We start from the raw sequence: 16,390 nt of genomic DNA on the forward strand, positions 1-16,390 counted from the left end.
GAAGGAGGTGACGTGTGCATGAGTCAGTCTGATAGAGTCTGTAGGGGCTTTTAGGAAAATTTTCCTTTTTGTTATGGGTTACTTTTTAAAAAATTCTTTGCTTGGAGCCGGATACTGCTGGCCTTTTACACACAAAATGCCTTATCAGCTTTAAATGCATGTTTTATATACTTCAAATCAATGATTCATAAAAAGTTTAGGCTAGAATAGCATAATCCTTAGGCATACATTTTCCAAATGAAAGACCACCATTTCGCCGAATGCTGCAATAAGCGTTTAACTTTTGGAGATTACACTGGTTGAAAGTGTTAGACAAAGGAACCCCAAGTATAATAAAATTATTACACGGTTTTATTCTGAAGAACATTTTGCATTTGCTTTAATACAAAATGATGTAGGTCAAGAAATAATTTACAAACCCTTAAGTTTTATCCTGGCATTTGACAAAAGAATGATTCAAGAAGAGGTCTGTAAGGTATCCATAGCAAACTCATTATGTACAAAAATGTTTATTGACATGTTTTATATTTCACATTTTAAAAATGTGAACTGAATTGCTACCTATCTTGTTAAGTACAGGTAAACCCTGATAAGGTAACTTTGCAGAGCAAGTCAAATTTATTCAGTGTTAATAAAATAGAAGATTTTGACATTTTCCCCCAAAATTGTATTTGTATCAGGGTTTTACTGCATCGTGAACAGAACCTAATCCCTCTTTCAATTGCATAAAAATAAATCCTTTAAAGTATATAATCTGCACATAGAACAGCAAAAGGGGAGAGGCAATAACGTAGTATTTTTATATATCAGGAATCTGATTGGTTCTAGGGAGAGTCCTTTTATCTTGTTTTTTATTATGAGCAGAATAATTAGTACACAGGATTGGAATTTAGACATTTTCATCCACCTGCAAAAAAATTTCTCCCCCATATTCCGAATACAGAATTCGGCTACTTGGTCAATTTAGTTGTGATAAAATTATAAATGTCTCAAGACCAATGAAGACTTGGCCAATTTCTTCAATTAATTTAGTATTTATCTATAATTTAGGATATTTATAATAAAAAGATCACAGCTTATTGTCAATCAAAAAAATTAGCAGATAATTTCCATTCTTTTAACTTTCTGAATATAGGACTGAAAATAGATATCTGTGCATCCCTTATGTAAAGAGAGATTCTTATTGACTCAAAATATTTTATAAAATCTGAATATTGTCAAGTTTCTCTAAACCTGAAACCTTACCCCAAAAAGAGATTTACATTGAGTGGTGGCTCTAGTTAAATATTTATCCTATAGCTCTATATATTCCAAGTAAAAATACTTATATCTAGAATTCTGCGGAGAATTACAATAATTAGGTTTCATAAATATTGCTGCAGTTCAATTACGGTACAATAATTACAAAATATAGAACATCTCTTTACAAATACAAATTATTGTATATTACAATTCATTTACAGTAATTTCTACTATATAATTAACAAACTATTTTAACTAATTCTACTTTAACCTGGTTGCAAGTGCATTAGTAAGAATGCAATTATTCCAGTATATTTTGCCCTTAACATGATAGTCATAAAACAGACTATCTGAATGATATTTTCCTATGTAAACTAATGTTACATATGACAGAAATGTTTTTAGGTTCTTTTTCTGGTAGGTAGAGTTTGACATATTTTAGAAGAGCGTTAAGAAAAATAAATCAGGAGGCAAGTTTGAAAACAATGTTAGAATGGATATGCTGAATGCAGTTAACATTTGATATGCTATTGAATGCTGAGGTAATGACACTTTTGATTGCCATCACCTGTCTCACATAGTAGTCTTCCCCACATATTTTTGTGCTGGACCTACACACATTTTTCATTCAGAAACTCCTGCTTCACTGTGAATGACAGTAGCACAAGTTTGAAAGACAGGCAAGATATTACACCTCAGAACTCTTCTCTAGTCTTCTGGAAACGGGATCTTCAGAATCGGCTTGGTTTTACATAACTCTATTCCTACTGAGGAAATGAAGATTCTGTGGTAAAGGACTTGACGTACTACAGCATTGGTCACATTTCAACAACTGGAGACACTTACTGATAAATAAATTATGGCTTCTTGAGGTGTGACATCACTTGTACAAAGCTTGATTAATTATTAATTCCAACTAGTGCCTAGCATCTTTGAACTATGAGGCACTTTTTCTGTTATTAAAAATTATTTATTTGTTTCTTGCTAAATACTATAAGGTTGTAATGCATATCATTTCATCAGCTAAGTCTTCTTCATATCTACCAGTGTCTTGTTCTTCATCACTATAACCAGTACCAAAGTCTTGAAGTTCATAATCTTGCCTGCTTAAAATGGGGAACATATCCCCATTGGTCCCATTGCTAATATTTCCATTGAGAAGGTTACTTGCTGCACTTTCCATCTCATCAATAGTCATGTCACAAGCATCAGCAATCTCATGTTTAGTAGCTGAAACAAATTTAGGGTCCTTTGCATACCGCCCTAGGCCTTCAGATATAAGTACCTGAAAAAGAAATAGGATAAATGTGGATTCAATGTTTAGAATGAAGAGCAGGTTATAAATAAATACACAGCGAGCTTCACGTTTCTCCTGGATAGCTTAGGTGCAAAGCCCAAGAGATCTATGAGCTGAAGTCACTAGAGCAACCAGAACAAAATTTTACTTGTAATTAACTTGCATTTACAATAGTCAAATAGCCCCAAAGAGGGTTTTATCAACACAGTAAGGATGTCACTGACAACGCATGACATTCAGTTCTTTTATAGGAGGTTTAAAATGCATCAAGCCCTTGATAAACATCATACACTAAAAACTGATTTACTATAATAAAATTTAAGGAAGAATTCTGTTTAAAGCCACACTAGGCAATAAAACTTCAAGCAAGTGTATAATAAAACTTCAGCTAAAATGTTTTCTGTTGATGACAATTAAGTTACATCTGGTTCACAGCTGTGGGAGGGAACTGATGTTGGAGATGAGGAGACTGAAAATTATATTCCTGAGCATGACACATCCTACTTAGCTAGACTGATAGGGATATTCAATAACATTTTACAATTGGGAGAGTAATAATAATGATAATTCTCAGCACCCTGCATAGTATTCTTTGTTTTCAAAGCTTTGTAAATAAACAAAAAACCACTTACTAATTCATAATATTTTTGAGATTACATGCAAAGAAATGACTGCCATTTCTTCAGAGTGCAATGGGCATTCCCATCAGCTCACCCTTTCCATATCTTTGCACAATCCTTGTGTTCAGGTTAACAAGTTAATGCAAGGACTTTGATGACTTTGGACCTTGCATAAAAGCACCAGAAGGATAGGCACCTTCTGCCATTCCTTTTCGATAAGCCATTATGGAAGGACAGCGCAGGATCTAGTTCTTATTATTTAGCCAACAGTGAAACCTTGTTTTAAGTCATATTCTTGAAGTGCTCCAAATCTTCATTCCCCTCTTTGTTTTGTACTTTAATACATTAGTTCCTGGGATCAAGTTGTCAACATGTTCTCTCTCTGACTCTCATGCTATGACCAAGCCCTCGGGTGGGGATTCAGTGGAGCTTTGATTTACTGGAGCTGAGGATCTGGTGCATACCTTCTTTTCCCCTACCTTACCTAAAGACTTTTTGGGAATTTGAATTTGAAATACAGTATTTCTAGTGAAATATGTGGATTAAGTACAATCCAATGTGGTCTGTGCCAGGTATATAGTAAAATTAACACAAAACTGAACAGACACACTTGGCTACTTCAGGGATTATTCAGTACTTACCGCTTCTACCAAACTGTCTGCACTTCTCTGTTTGTCACTATGTTTATGCCTAAAGTCATTAGGTACAGTTAAATTGGCTGGTGTGAATGTTCGGTAGGAAATATCAGGGTCATCTGTATACCAGGAGCTCCTGTTCAAAGACGGTAGGCTACCATTCATCTGCTCTGTAGATTCAGCCCTGTCAACTTGGATTAGAGGTGTATAATATGGAGTACGGTCCCGGTTGGGTGGGGTAGCTGGTGGGGTGGCCCAGGAACGTGTTGAACGACTTGGTGAATGTTTGTGAGCTTTACTGGAATCCAGACCTGCAACTGCCATGATCTGGTAAAGGGAAGTAAAAATAGTACAAGAGTTAGCGTACCTCAAACAATCCTGTAGTCAGGCTTATTCCTCATTTCAAATCCAATCTAATTATTTAGACAGCTATGAGACATGACATTTTATATGTTTGATACTTGACAATATAAAAGACGGGGAGGAATTCAAATAAATTAATCGGCAACATAGGCAAGTATCTATCTAGAGGATCTTTTTTTGACCAAACCCTATTTGATACACTGTGACTGAATATTTGCTTAATAAAATATATTCAGTAGGGATGTCAAGCAATTAAAAATATTGATCGCAATTAATCACACTGTTAAACATTAAGAGAATACCATTTATTTAAATATTTTTGGATGTTTTCTACATTTTCAAATATATTGATTTCAATTACAACACAGAATAAAAGTGTACAGTGCTCACTTTATATTTATTTTTGGTTACAAGTATTTGCATTGTAAAAAAAACAAAAGAAAAAGTATTTTTCAATTTACCTAATACAAGTACTGGTGCAATCGCTTTATCATGAAAGGTGAACTTGAAATGTAGAACTATGTACAAAAAATGCATTCAAAAATAAAACAATGTAAAATTTTAGAGGCTGCAAATCCACTCAGAGCTACTTCTTGTTCAGCCAATCACTCAGATGAACAAGTTTGTTTATGTTTGCAGGAGACAATGCTGCCTGCTTCTTGTTTACAATGTCACCTGAAAGTGAGAATATGGCACTGTTGTAGCTGATGTCGCATGGCACTGTTGTTCACATGGCACTGTTGTAGCTGACATCGCAAGACACTTATGTGCCAGATGCACTAAAGATTCGTATGTCCCTTCATGCTTCAACCACCATTCCAGAGGGCATGCGTCCATGCTGATGACTACCTGAAAGGGGGTTTCAAAGAGGATGGCTCTAGACTGTTCTCAATGGTAGCAGATGACAGAACGAGGAGTAATGGTCTCAAGTTGCAATGGGGGAGGTTTAGATTGGATATTAGGAAAAACTTTTTCACTAAGAGGGTGGTGAAACACTGGAATGCGTTACCTAGGGAGGTGGTAGAATCTCCTTCCTTAGAGGTTTTTAAGGTCAGGCTTGACAAGGCCCTGGCTGGGATGATTTAACTGGGACTTGGTCCTGCTTTGAGCAGGGGGTTGGACTAGATGACCTTCTGGGGTCCCTTCCAACCCTGATATTCTATGATTCTATGATTCTATGACAGGATCTGCTTGATAACAATTCAAAGCAGAGTGGACCAACACATGTCATTTTCATCATCTGAGTCAGATGCCACCAGCAGTAGGTTGTTTTTCTTTTTTGGTGGTTCAGGTTCTGTAATTTCAGCATTAGAGTGTTGCTCTTTTAAGATTTCTGATTAGCATATCTGGCACATATATACCTTTATAATGCTGGCTACAAAAGTGCCAGGCAAATGCCTGTTCTCACTTTCTGGTGATATTGTAAACAAGAAGATGGCAGCATTATCTCCTGTAAATGTAAACAAACTTGTTTGTCTCTTAGTGATTGGCTGAAAAAGAAGTAGGACTAAATGGACTTGTAGACTCTGAAGTTTTACATTGTTTTGTTTTTGAGTGCAGTTATATAACAAAAAAAATCCAAATTTGTAAGTTGCATTTTCACGACAGAGATTGCACTACAGTACTAGTATGAGGTGAATTGAAAAATACTATTTCTTTTGTTTATCATTTTTACAGTGCAAATATTTGTAATAAAAATATACAACATATAATACAATATATATGAAAATGTAGAAAAACATCCAAAATATTTTATAAATTTCAATTGGCATTCTATTGTTTAACCGTGTGATTAAAACTGTGATTAATCACAATTAATTTTTTTAATTGCAATTAATTTTTTTGAGTTAATCGCGTGAGTTCACTGGAATTAATCGACAGCCCTAATATTCAGCATGTAAGGCAAACAGACTATATTCCTGATCTTTGTTCCTCCCTTCCTGCAGCAACAGGTGAGGAAGAAGCTGGTTTTAATCTTTAAATTGGTTTTAAGCTCCTTGTATTTTCTGGCTGCCTGGGTCTTGCCCAGATGGTATAATATAATTCAGTCTAAGAGCTGCTCTGGCTGCAGCAAACCCTGTGGACCATCAGAATATGTCCCATGATATAACAGCAAACTATTTCATTCTATTTGAACTTTGATCTAGAAGTCATAGAACATCATGAAGTTCAACACATCACAGAATATAGTATGTAGTTTAAACCAAATGGCATATGAGAAAGTAAACACCAGTAAGTGAAAGCAGTAAGTGATAGTTGATTTATGCAGATGGGATACGGTATACAAGGGAGCTGTGGTGAAGGGTTATTAGTATGTATTGCCAGCGTTTTTAAATGTTTTCATTATTCCAAACACAGATTCCACCTTCGTCATACATTACAGTGACTACCTATTACTCTATATTCAAGGGTATAGGCATCAGTACAGTTTTGTCATTTTTAACTACTCTTGATCCCTTATTTGATAGGCCTGAAGGGACTAAGCTTGTATATTTAAAAAATGAAACAGCTGTCAAGATCTCAGACTACATGAAAAAAAAAGACCAGTTGAACTTCTCTGAAAGAAAAGATTAAAAGTAAACCCGCACATGGCAAAGTGCAGTGCTTGTAAAATGGATGGTAGTATTGCTGCAGAGGAAGACTTTGAAAGGGCATCAGCTATAGGATAACCATATACCTGCAGCAGTTGTTCCAATATACTCATGTTAAAAAGCCTGAGGAACAGCAGTACTATTAACAGAGTGGCTAAAAGACCCAGTACCTGACAATATTCCTTAATCTGTGGGCATTTAGAATGGCTGGGAACATCATATTTTTATGGCATCCCCAATATTATTTCTGTTGGTTGGTGTCAAATCATCTACAATATCTGAAATTGTCATTTCTGAAGATTCAGCTTTAGGAGGCCTTATTTCTGGCAACTGCAGCAAAGATGGTGAGGTACACAACTGTTTGGAAGTAGGTCAAGGTACACAGGCAAAGTACAGAGCTTACCGATGGGTTTTCGAACAGTCATGAAGCCAGGAGGTACAAGATCTAAGCTAAATTGGTCTAACTAAACATCAGTTTATAAAGATTTTTTTAATTACCTGTTGTTGCATTAAATGCAGTGGTAAAGCGGTGCGGTGGTGAAAAGTAGGAGAGAGAGGTATCTCATCTTGACTGCTTTGTCTGCGGAGGCATTCAAAGTTGAAGGAAGAGCGGCGATTTGCTATAATGTAACAATGTTTCATTAGTAAAATGATTATGATCATTTTCAATGTCAAATATTTCCAAATTCCAGTATGGGTCAACCTAATACAACCCTGCAGATTATTAGCAGGTATTGGGACAGATTTAAATGGGCTCTGTTGACTTACTGAAGCAGGCAGCTCAATACCCAAACTGGATATACAGGAGGTGGAAGTTGCATTTATTAATAAAGCTAAAATTCAGGAAGGGGTCAAAGTGAGCATTTTAGAACAGACTGGGAAAGGCGCTTGACTTTAGCTGTATATTGTAAGCTTCTTGTGTATAGTTAAAATAACAATTAACTATTTATTTCTTCACTGAAGCTTTAAGTTCCTCATTGTAGCTCAGTGGGCTAGCTTGCCTTTATTATATTCAGTGGTTTTCATTATATTCAGCAGTACTGCAAGGAACCTACAGGCCTGTATCCTGTAAGACACTAGCTTCAGCAAGTTAGCATAAGACCTATGACCTTTGAACAGATAAACAGCCAATGGAAACCCTAAGTATTGGGAAGCTGAAAATAGAGTGTTTAAAGGGAAGTTCTGGTCACAGGTACATGATCCAACCACATGAGTGTCATGGCAGTGAACTGACATATAACATGTACACGAGCTACATACACAGATACTTAACCACAGAAGGGCCATGGTAACAAATTAACATATATAATAATAAGTTAAGATAATTGATATACTAACCTATAGAAAAAAGATACTCCAACATTAGTAAGGTGAGGAAATATAAATAAGAAAAAGAGGGAAATCCCCTACTGAATATGCATCAAACATAGTGGCATCAGCACAACACATTATAAAAGTGACATCCCAGCATAGGGGTGGTACGAAGAAGGAGATGTAGTCCTTGGGAGGTGCCAGAATGATGGCCACTGGTGATGAGGGGTAAGGTGATGGTGATGAGGAAGATGATGGCTAACACTTCAGGTTGTTCTACAAGGGATGGTGTGAGTATATGAGTGTGCAGATGTATATTTTGTAGTATCTCTATCTACCTCACTGAGCTGGGGTGTTTGAGACTGTGCTAAATGTATTAATAAACTATTTGTAAAGATAGAGGAGTTTCTATAGTGTGAGTGCTGCAACTGTGCACATTGGGGTTCCCAACTGTATAATAATTTGAATAATACTGGTCCTGATCTTGGGACAAAAAACTGTCGACCCTCCAAGTGGCATCTGGGGATTCTTAAGTAATCTCTCTCTCTCTCTCTGTATATAGATATATATAAAATCTATAGATCGGGCTACATCATGCTGAAGAACCATGCTGCCAAAGAGAAACTACCAAATCCTTGGCTCTTTGCAGGTCAATGTAATGTGTCATTTTGGAAACATTACACAAATCAAAGTAAATTAAAGTAGTAGTTTTTTGTACTAACCATGTTTTTAATATTGAGACAGATAAGAAGTAGGACTGTCAATTAATTGCAGTTAACTCACGTAATTAACTCAAAAAATTAATTGCGATTAAAAAGTTTAATTGCGATTAATCGCACTGTTAAACTATATAATACCAATTGAAATTTATTAAATATTTTGGATGTTTTCTACATTTTCAAATATATTGATTTCAATTACAACACAGAATACAGCGCTCACTTTATATTTTTTTATTACAAGTATTTGCACTGTAAAAAAAACAAAAGAAATACTATTTTTCAGTTCACCTAACACAAGTAGTACTGTAGTGCAATCTCTTTATCATGAAAGTTGAACTTACAAATGTAGAATTATGTACAAAAAATAACTGCATTCAAAAATAAAACAATGTAAAACTGTAGCGCCTACAAGTCCACTCAACCCTACTTCAGCCAATCGCTCAGACAAACAAGTTTGGTTAAAATTTGCAGGAGATAATGCTGTCCACTTCTTGTTTACAATGTCACCTGAAAGTGAGAACAGGCATTCGCATGGCACTTTCGTAGCCGGCGTTGCAAGGTATTTACGTGTCAGATATGCTAAACATTCGTATGCCCTTTCATTCTTTGCCACCATTCCAGAGGACATGCTTCCATGCTGATGATGCTCGTTAAGAAAAGAATGTGTTAATTACATTTGTGACTGAACTCCTTGGGGAGAATTGTATGTCTCTGTTCTGTTTTACCTGCATTCTGCCATATACTTCATGTCATAGCAGTCTCGGATGATGACCCAGCACATGTTCGTTTTAAGAACACTTTCACAGCAGATTTGACAAAACGCAAAGGAAGTACCAATGTGAGATTTCTAAAAATAGCTACAGCACTTGACCCAAGGTGTAAGAATCTGAAGTGCGGTCCAAAATCTGAGAGGGATGAGGTGTGGACCATGCTTTCAAAAGACTTAAAAGAGCAACACTTAGATACAGAAATTACAGAACCCAAATCACCAAAAAAGAAAATCAGCCTTCTGCTGGTGGCATCTGACTCAAATGATGAAAATGAACGTGCATCAGTCCACTCTGCTTTGGATCGTTATCGAGCAGAACCCATTATCAGCATGTACTTGTATTAGGTGAATTGAAAAATACTATTTCTTTGGGGTTTTTTACAGTGTAAATACTTGTGAGCACTGTACACTTTGTATTCTATGTTGTAATTGAAATCAATGTATTTGAAAATGTAGAAAACATCCAAAAATATTTAAATACATGGTATTCTATTATTGTTTAACAATGCAATTAATCACACAATTAATCGTGATTAATTGTTTTAATCATGCAATTAATCACGAATAATTTTTTTAGTCCCTTGACAGCCCTAGTAAGAAGCCATTCCATGTTATTAGGAAAAACATATTCGAAGGCTAGAAAAGACAACTGTAATCATTTAGTCTGACCTCCTGTATAACACAGGCTATAGAACTTCCCAAAAATTATTCCTAGAGCAGATCTTTTAGAAACATTGAATCTTGATTTAAAAATTTCCAGTGATGGAGAATCAGCTGTGACCCTTGATAAACTATTCCAATAGTTAATTACCCTAATTTGTTTATGATATACACTCTTATTTCCAGTCTGAATTTGTCCAACTTCAACTTCCAAAATCCTGGTAAAAAACCTGTGAGGTAGCAATCTGTCCATGGAAACCATTCTTTGCATCTCTTTGAAAAGTACAGAAATTTGAAGATACTGAGTAAGAAATAAGCACTTAAATCCAGATCCTCAAAGATATTGACTTCGAAGATAGATAGGTGGCTAAATACCTTTGAGGATACCTTACGGCCTGATCTTTGCTGTATGGCCCCAAATCTCAGAGCTCCCAGAGCTGAATCTACTAACAAACTGCAATACTCAACCAAGGCACAGTGTGTTACATTAACTTGGATCATATTTGGATGCTAATAGAAATTCTCCAATGTAATGTAGCAGTTTTGGAATGTACACATAAATGTATCCTTCACAAACATTAATTGAAATGACTTAGTTGGATCTTCTTTCTTTTAAACCCTGCTGGGGTATTAAAGTACCAAAATGCACTGTTTTAAGTTAATTTATTTCACTGGAGTTACCCCTGCATTACTTTGATGCAATTTAGATCAGAACCAGGCCTAAGTGTCTTTCTGGAAAGAACGTAAGATGGAACAGTCTTTCACTGGTAAATCTTCTTTAAAGACTTATCAGATTAATATTGTTTGTGACGGGGAGGACTTTAGCCCACCAACATTTTATGAGGAAAAGCTAAATGGGGCTGACAGGCTGTTATCATAGAGAAACCTCCCACTCCACTGCTCCTGAAGAGAAGAGACCATAGAGAACTTTTTAGCTCAAGGTTTCTCTCTCACTTATATGTACAGGGTATATATATTCCACTCTCATCTGAACCATGTAGAGGCAAACACCTTAAATGGGCCGAAGGGAAGAGCCTGAGATTTTCCAGTATCTTTGTCATCAGAGGGACTGGTGAAAAGCTATATTGGAGCCTGCTTCCCCAAAGGACAGAGGAGGAGCCCCTTTCTAAGTTGGTGTTTCCTTGATGCCTTTAGCAGAAGGCTCGTAACTTTCTGGTGGCTTCACTTCTCACTCATTTGAAGGAAATTGTGGGAACATCTGGAGAGCAACATTTATACTCTCCAGTGTGATGACCTATAGGGATTTTGTGCTTTATCTCACTACCACCACCACCAAGGGTCCAAAAGGCAAAAGCTAATGAAACTCAGAAGTGAGAATCCTGCATAGATAGCATTATTAGAGAACTTATTGCAAAAACTGCTTATGTATTTGTTGCTTTTCATTACGGTTTTCTACTTTTTCTTAAAAGAGCCACTGACCTTACCCTGGGGAGGGTGGCAGTGACCCCATTACATTTCCCTCCCAAACAAAAACTAATTCTTGACACACTTCTGAATCTTAATCGGATTTGGGGTCTTTATGTATTTTCACATTTTACAAATAAAAACTGCTCTTATTTGGCATTTCTTATATAATGAGTCCCAGGGCATTTTATACTCTAATGATCCTTCCCCACTGAAGAAGATAAGTAATAGAAATCAAATATGTTTTATGTCTAGCATTAAAAAAGAGTTACTATTTGCTTCTCAAACCAAACAAGGAAAAAAATGGTTCATACCCATGAAGTATCTCACAGTTCAAAGATCAAGATCCAGGTACTTTGTTTGGCTCTAGAATGCACCAGAAGACTGGCATTGCTAATCTATTTATGCTGGACTGGTATGTAAATCAGGACTACACTGGGATTTGGAGGATGAGAGGAGCAATGTTGGATGTAATACAAACATTATTTGGAAGCCAAAGTAAAGATTTGAGCAGTGGACAAAGTGACTGAAAAATAGGAGTACATGTCAGAAACGTGCTGGCAGCGTTCTGTGGAACTTGAAGTCTACAGAGGGTTTTATTGTCTGGTCTATGTAGCAATACATCACACTACTTCAACATAGAAACTAAAGTAGAAATGACCATTTCTGCACGCATGAGAAAAAACACAGACTAAATTCTAGTAATGTTTCTGAGATAATAAATGGAGGATCTGGTGTGAATTTCAAATAAGAGATCTTGATGACGAATAATACCAAGATATTTTAATAGGATTTGAAAAAAAGCCCATTGAAAGGGCAATGCTACCCCCCAAAAGTACTGGGGGGAAATCACCATCAATCCATTTTAGCTGTATTCAATCTGAAATTATGTAAGAATATAAGAACGGCCATAGTGAGCCAGAAACAAAGGTTCATCTAGCCCAGTATCTGGTCTTCCAACAGTGATCAATGCCAGCTTCCCCAGAGGGAATTAACAGAACAGGTAATCATCAAGTGATCCATCCTGTCGCCCATTCCCAGCTTCTGGCAAACAGAGGCTAAGGACACCATCGCTACCTATCCTGGCTAATAGCCATTGATGGACCTATCCTCCATGAACTTATCTAGTTCTTTTTTGAACCCTGTTATAGTTTTGGCCTTTACAACATGCTCCAGCAAGGAGTTCCATAGGTTGACTGTGAGTAGTGTAAAAAATACTTCCTTTTGTTTGTTTTAAATCTATTGCCAATTTATTTCATTTGATGACTCCTAATTCTTGTGTTATGAGGAGTAAATACCACTTCTTTATTTACTTTCTCCACACCTGTCATGATTTTATAAACCTCTGTCATACCCCACCTTAATTGTCTCTTTTGCAAGCTGAAAAGTCCCAGTCTTAATCTCTCCTCATGTGGTAGCTGTTCCATACCCCTAATAATTTTTATTGCCCTTTTCTGAACCTTTTCCAATTCCAGTATATCTTTTTTGAGATGGGATGACCACATCTGCACACGTATTCAAGATGTGGGCATACCATGGATTTATATAGAGGCAATATGATATTTTCTGTCCTATTATCTATCCCTTTCTTAATGATTCCCAACATTCTGTTCGCTTTTTTGACTGCCTCTGCACATTGAGTGGATGTTTTCAGAGAACTATCCACAGTGACTCCAAGATCTCTTTCTTGAGTGGGAACAGCTAATTAAACCACACCATTTTATATGTATAGTTGGGATTATGTTTTCCAATGTGCATTACTTTCACTATTCATAACACTAAATTTCATCTGCTATTTTGTTGCCCAGTCACCCAGTTTTTAGAGATTCTTTTGTAGCTCTTCACAGTCTGCTTGGAACTTAACTATCTTGAGTAGTTTTGTATCATCTGCAAATTTTGCCACCTCACTGTTTACCCCTTTTTCCAGATCATTTATGAATATGCTAAATAGAACAGGGCCCAGAACAGACCCCTGGAGACACCACTATTTACATCTCTCCATTCTGAGAACTGACCATTTATTCCTACCTTTTGTTTCCTATCTTTTAAACAGTTACCAATCCATAAGAGGACCTTTCCTGTTATCCCATGACAGCTTACTTTGCTTAAGAGCCTGTGGTGAGGGACCTTGTCAAAGGCTATCTGAAAATCTAAGTACACTATATCCACTGGATCCCCCTTGTTCACATGCTTGTTGACCCCCGCAAAAAATTCTAGTAGATTGGTGAGGCATGATTTCCCTTTACAAAAACCATGTTGACTCTTTCCCAACAAATTATGTTCATCTATGAGTCTGACAATTTTGTTATTTACTATAGTTTCAACCAGTTTGCCCGGTACTGAAGTCAGGCTTATAGGCTTGTAATTGCCGGGGTCACCTCTGGAGCCCTTTTTAAAAATTGGTGTCACATTAGCTATCCTCCAGACATATGGTACAGAAGCTGATTTAAATGATAGATTACAGACTACAGTTAGTAGTTCTGCAATTTCACATTTGAGTTCCTTCAGAACTCTTGGGTAAATACCATCTGGTCCTGGTGACTTATTGCTGTTTAGTTTACATTTATCTGTGGTGTTTGCTAAAACCATATGGATGGAGACTGCCTCAGTTATATCCACAAAAAGAGAAGCATTATGAAGTACTTGTATTGTTACTGACAAAACACCTGCGACAGACAGATAATATTGTGTAATATTCTGAACAAAACTTATCAAATTAAGATAACCTTTACTGAGTTAAGTTAAACCTTACTGAATTAGAGCTAATACCTTTGTAGTACATTGTATTAAAAATGCAACTGTGTTTATGTTGTTGTTACATTGTATGGACCTTTTCTAGTGGGAGTGGGAGGGGATGCTAATGAACTTCCTCTGTTTTCAGCCTTTGAAGCCACCTCCCTGGAAAGATGCACATATACCAGTTAAAACTGGATTCTGCAGAGACCAACAGACAAAGAAAATACTTTTGGATAAAAGCCTGGCATTTAACCTAAATCAGGGCCTTCTTCCTGATCCAGCAGATGGGCAGGACCCCTGGTCCATGAAAGGCCCCAATCCTTAAGGAAGGATTAGAAGGACATGGCCTACTGAGGCCTTATAAGACTATGGCTTGTTCTGAGCTGAAGCACCAATGAATTTGTAATCACAAAGAAAAGCTTAGGTTGGAATGATGCCTGGTAAGATTATTAGCATACAATTAAGTTATTTTATTGTTCTTAATATGCTTTCTCTGTAGACCTGCAGAGGAAGTGCTGCATGGTAACTTATATCTCTAGCAATCACTCTGTTATCCATCTCTGAAGAGAAAGCAAGCAGGTCTGTTTAGGTAGACTGCCTTTGCTGAGAAATACATAGTGAAGGCAGGGAACTGATCATCATGGAGATACCCCACTGAGAAGGGAGCGAGACGTTTCTCCACCCAAGAAAGGCAACGACTGGAGAGGTGGAGGCTTGCGCATGGGTGCACTTACCCACTGAGGGGAGATACAGGTGCAGATGCCCTTAACTGAGAAAACACCTTTTCCAAATTAAAAATAAATGGGAAAGCTTGTGTTGCTTTCATCTGACAAAAAACCATCAAATAAAAGCTGTAATAGTATTAGCAGGTGGTGTGTCTGGTTTGAAAGAGTCATGGAAAGTGCCAGAGGGTGAGTCACTAGAGTGACAATAGTTCGCTTTCCTTTATACCAACATAATAAACCTGTGAACATGAATAACCCTTTGTTTCCCTTAGGGGCGTGCACACACACAAAAAACACTTCCTGATCCAAGCTCTATGTAGGGCAAACCTCTATGTATGCTGCATCCTACCTGAACATTTTCCACTGACCTCATAAAGTAAACAGAGACCAGGGACTTCGTTCCTTTGCAATGTTTTCTATATTAGCTGGAGAAAATGCAGGACAGTCACATCATGTTAATGAAATGATGAAGGGATGAGGGAAGCAAGGGAGAATGAGAGACACATGCAGTTATATGCTGGGACCTGTAGATGCTGTGGGCTGCACCTCAAGATAGACATTTCCATCTGTTGTCTGCAAAGTTGGTAAATATACTAATCAGAGCGGTTTACTCTAAAAAATCACAAGGAGTGATGGTGAGAGCGATGTCAAGGTCCACAGGAATATTCTCTTTTTCATCCAAGCTTCTATGTAGAACTGACCACGTATTCACTGATAAAAATCTGAGGCACTTAGACATTTTTACTGTACTCACATGTAGGTGTTGGAGGTAGCAACCGTCTCCTAGGAGATCTTTTTGAATTGTAACAGATCTGTGAATCGTCGTCGTCAAAAAACCCATGTGGGTGATGGTAGCCTTTTGGCCGCTCAAAATCTAAGTCATTGCAGTGATATCTGTTGTGATAGTCAGACGTGTGCCTGAATTAAAGAAACATACTTTTAATAAGGGCAGTTTCAATAAACTGATCAATAATCTTTTCATTTACCAGGCCAAAGGACTCCACGCATTGTTCTTATACTGATTCTTGCCGCAGCATGAGAACTAAACAAAACATCTGGAAAAACGTGACTCATTATTAACATATTGGTTTCTGATTGTGCACCGATTATGAGAAAATTGCCATATGCTGGTTTGTTTAGAATAAGTCACACATTAACCTTCATGGTTTAATTAAATAATATTATGCTTGGTAAAAAACCATGTGGTTATAATCCTTGACATCAATGTTACTATTATTACTGAAGATTATAACTCAAGGCCTCAATATATCCTCTGGTTAAAAACAGCAAAACT

General features: G+C 36.9%; 1 protein-coding gene across 1 annotated transcript in view; it reads right to left on the bottom strand.

Annotated features, from left to right (window-relative positions):
* Positions 1-339: 339 nt before the first annotated feature.
* CACNA1D (calcium voltage-gated channel subunit alpha1 D) overlaps positions 340-16,390 on the bottom strand; it is a 344,531-nt gene continuing 328,480 nt past the window's right edge. Inside the window, 4 exon segments of the mRNA XM_043518866.1 lie at positions 340-2,527; positions 3,801-4,121; positions 7,247-7,368; positions 15,851-16,014. Coding sequence (XP_043374801.1) covers positions 2,234-2,527; positions 3,801-4,121; positions 7,247-7,368; positions 15,851-16,014 — 901 coding nt within the window. The 3' untranslated portion in view covers positions 340-2,233.

The sequence above is a fragment of the Dermochelys coriacea genome, chromosome 7 (assembly GCF_009764565.3).
Source record: "Dermochelys coriacea isolate rDerCor1 chromosome 7, rDerCor1.pri.v4, whole genome shotgun sequence".
NCBI lineage: Eukaryota > Metazoa > Chordata > Testudines > Dermochelyidae > Dermochelys > Dermochelys coriacea.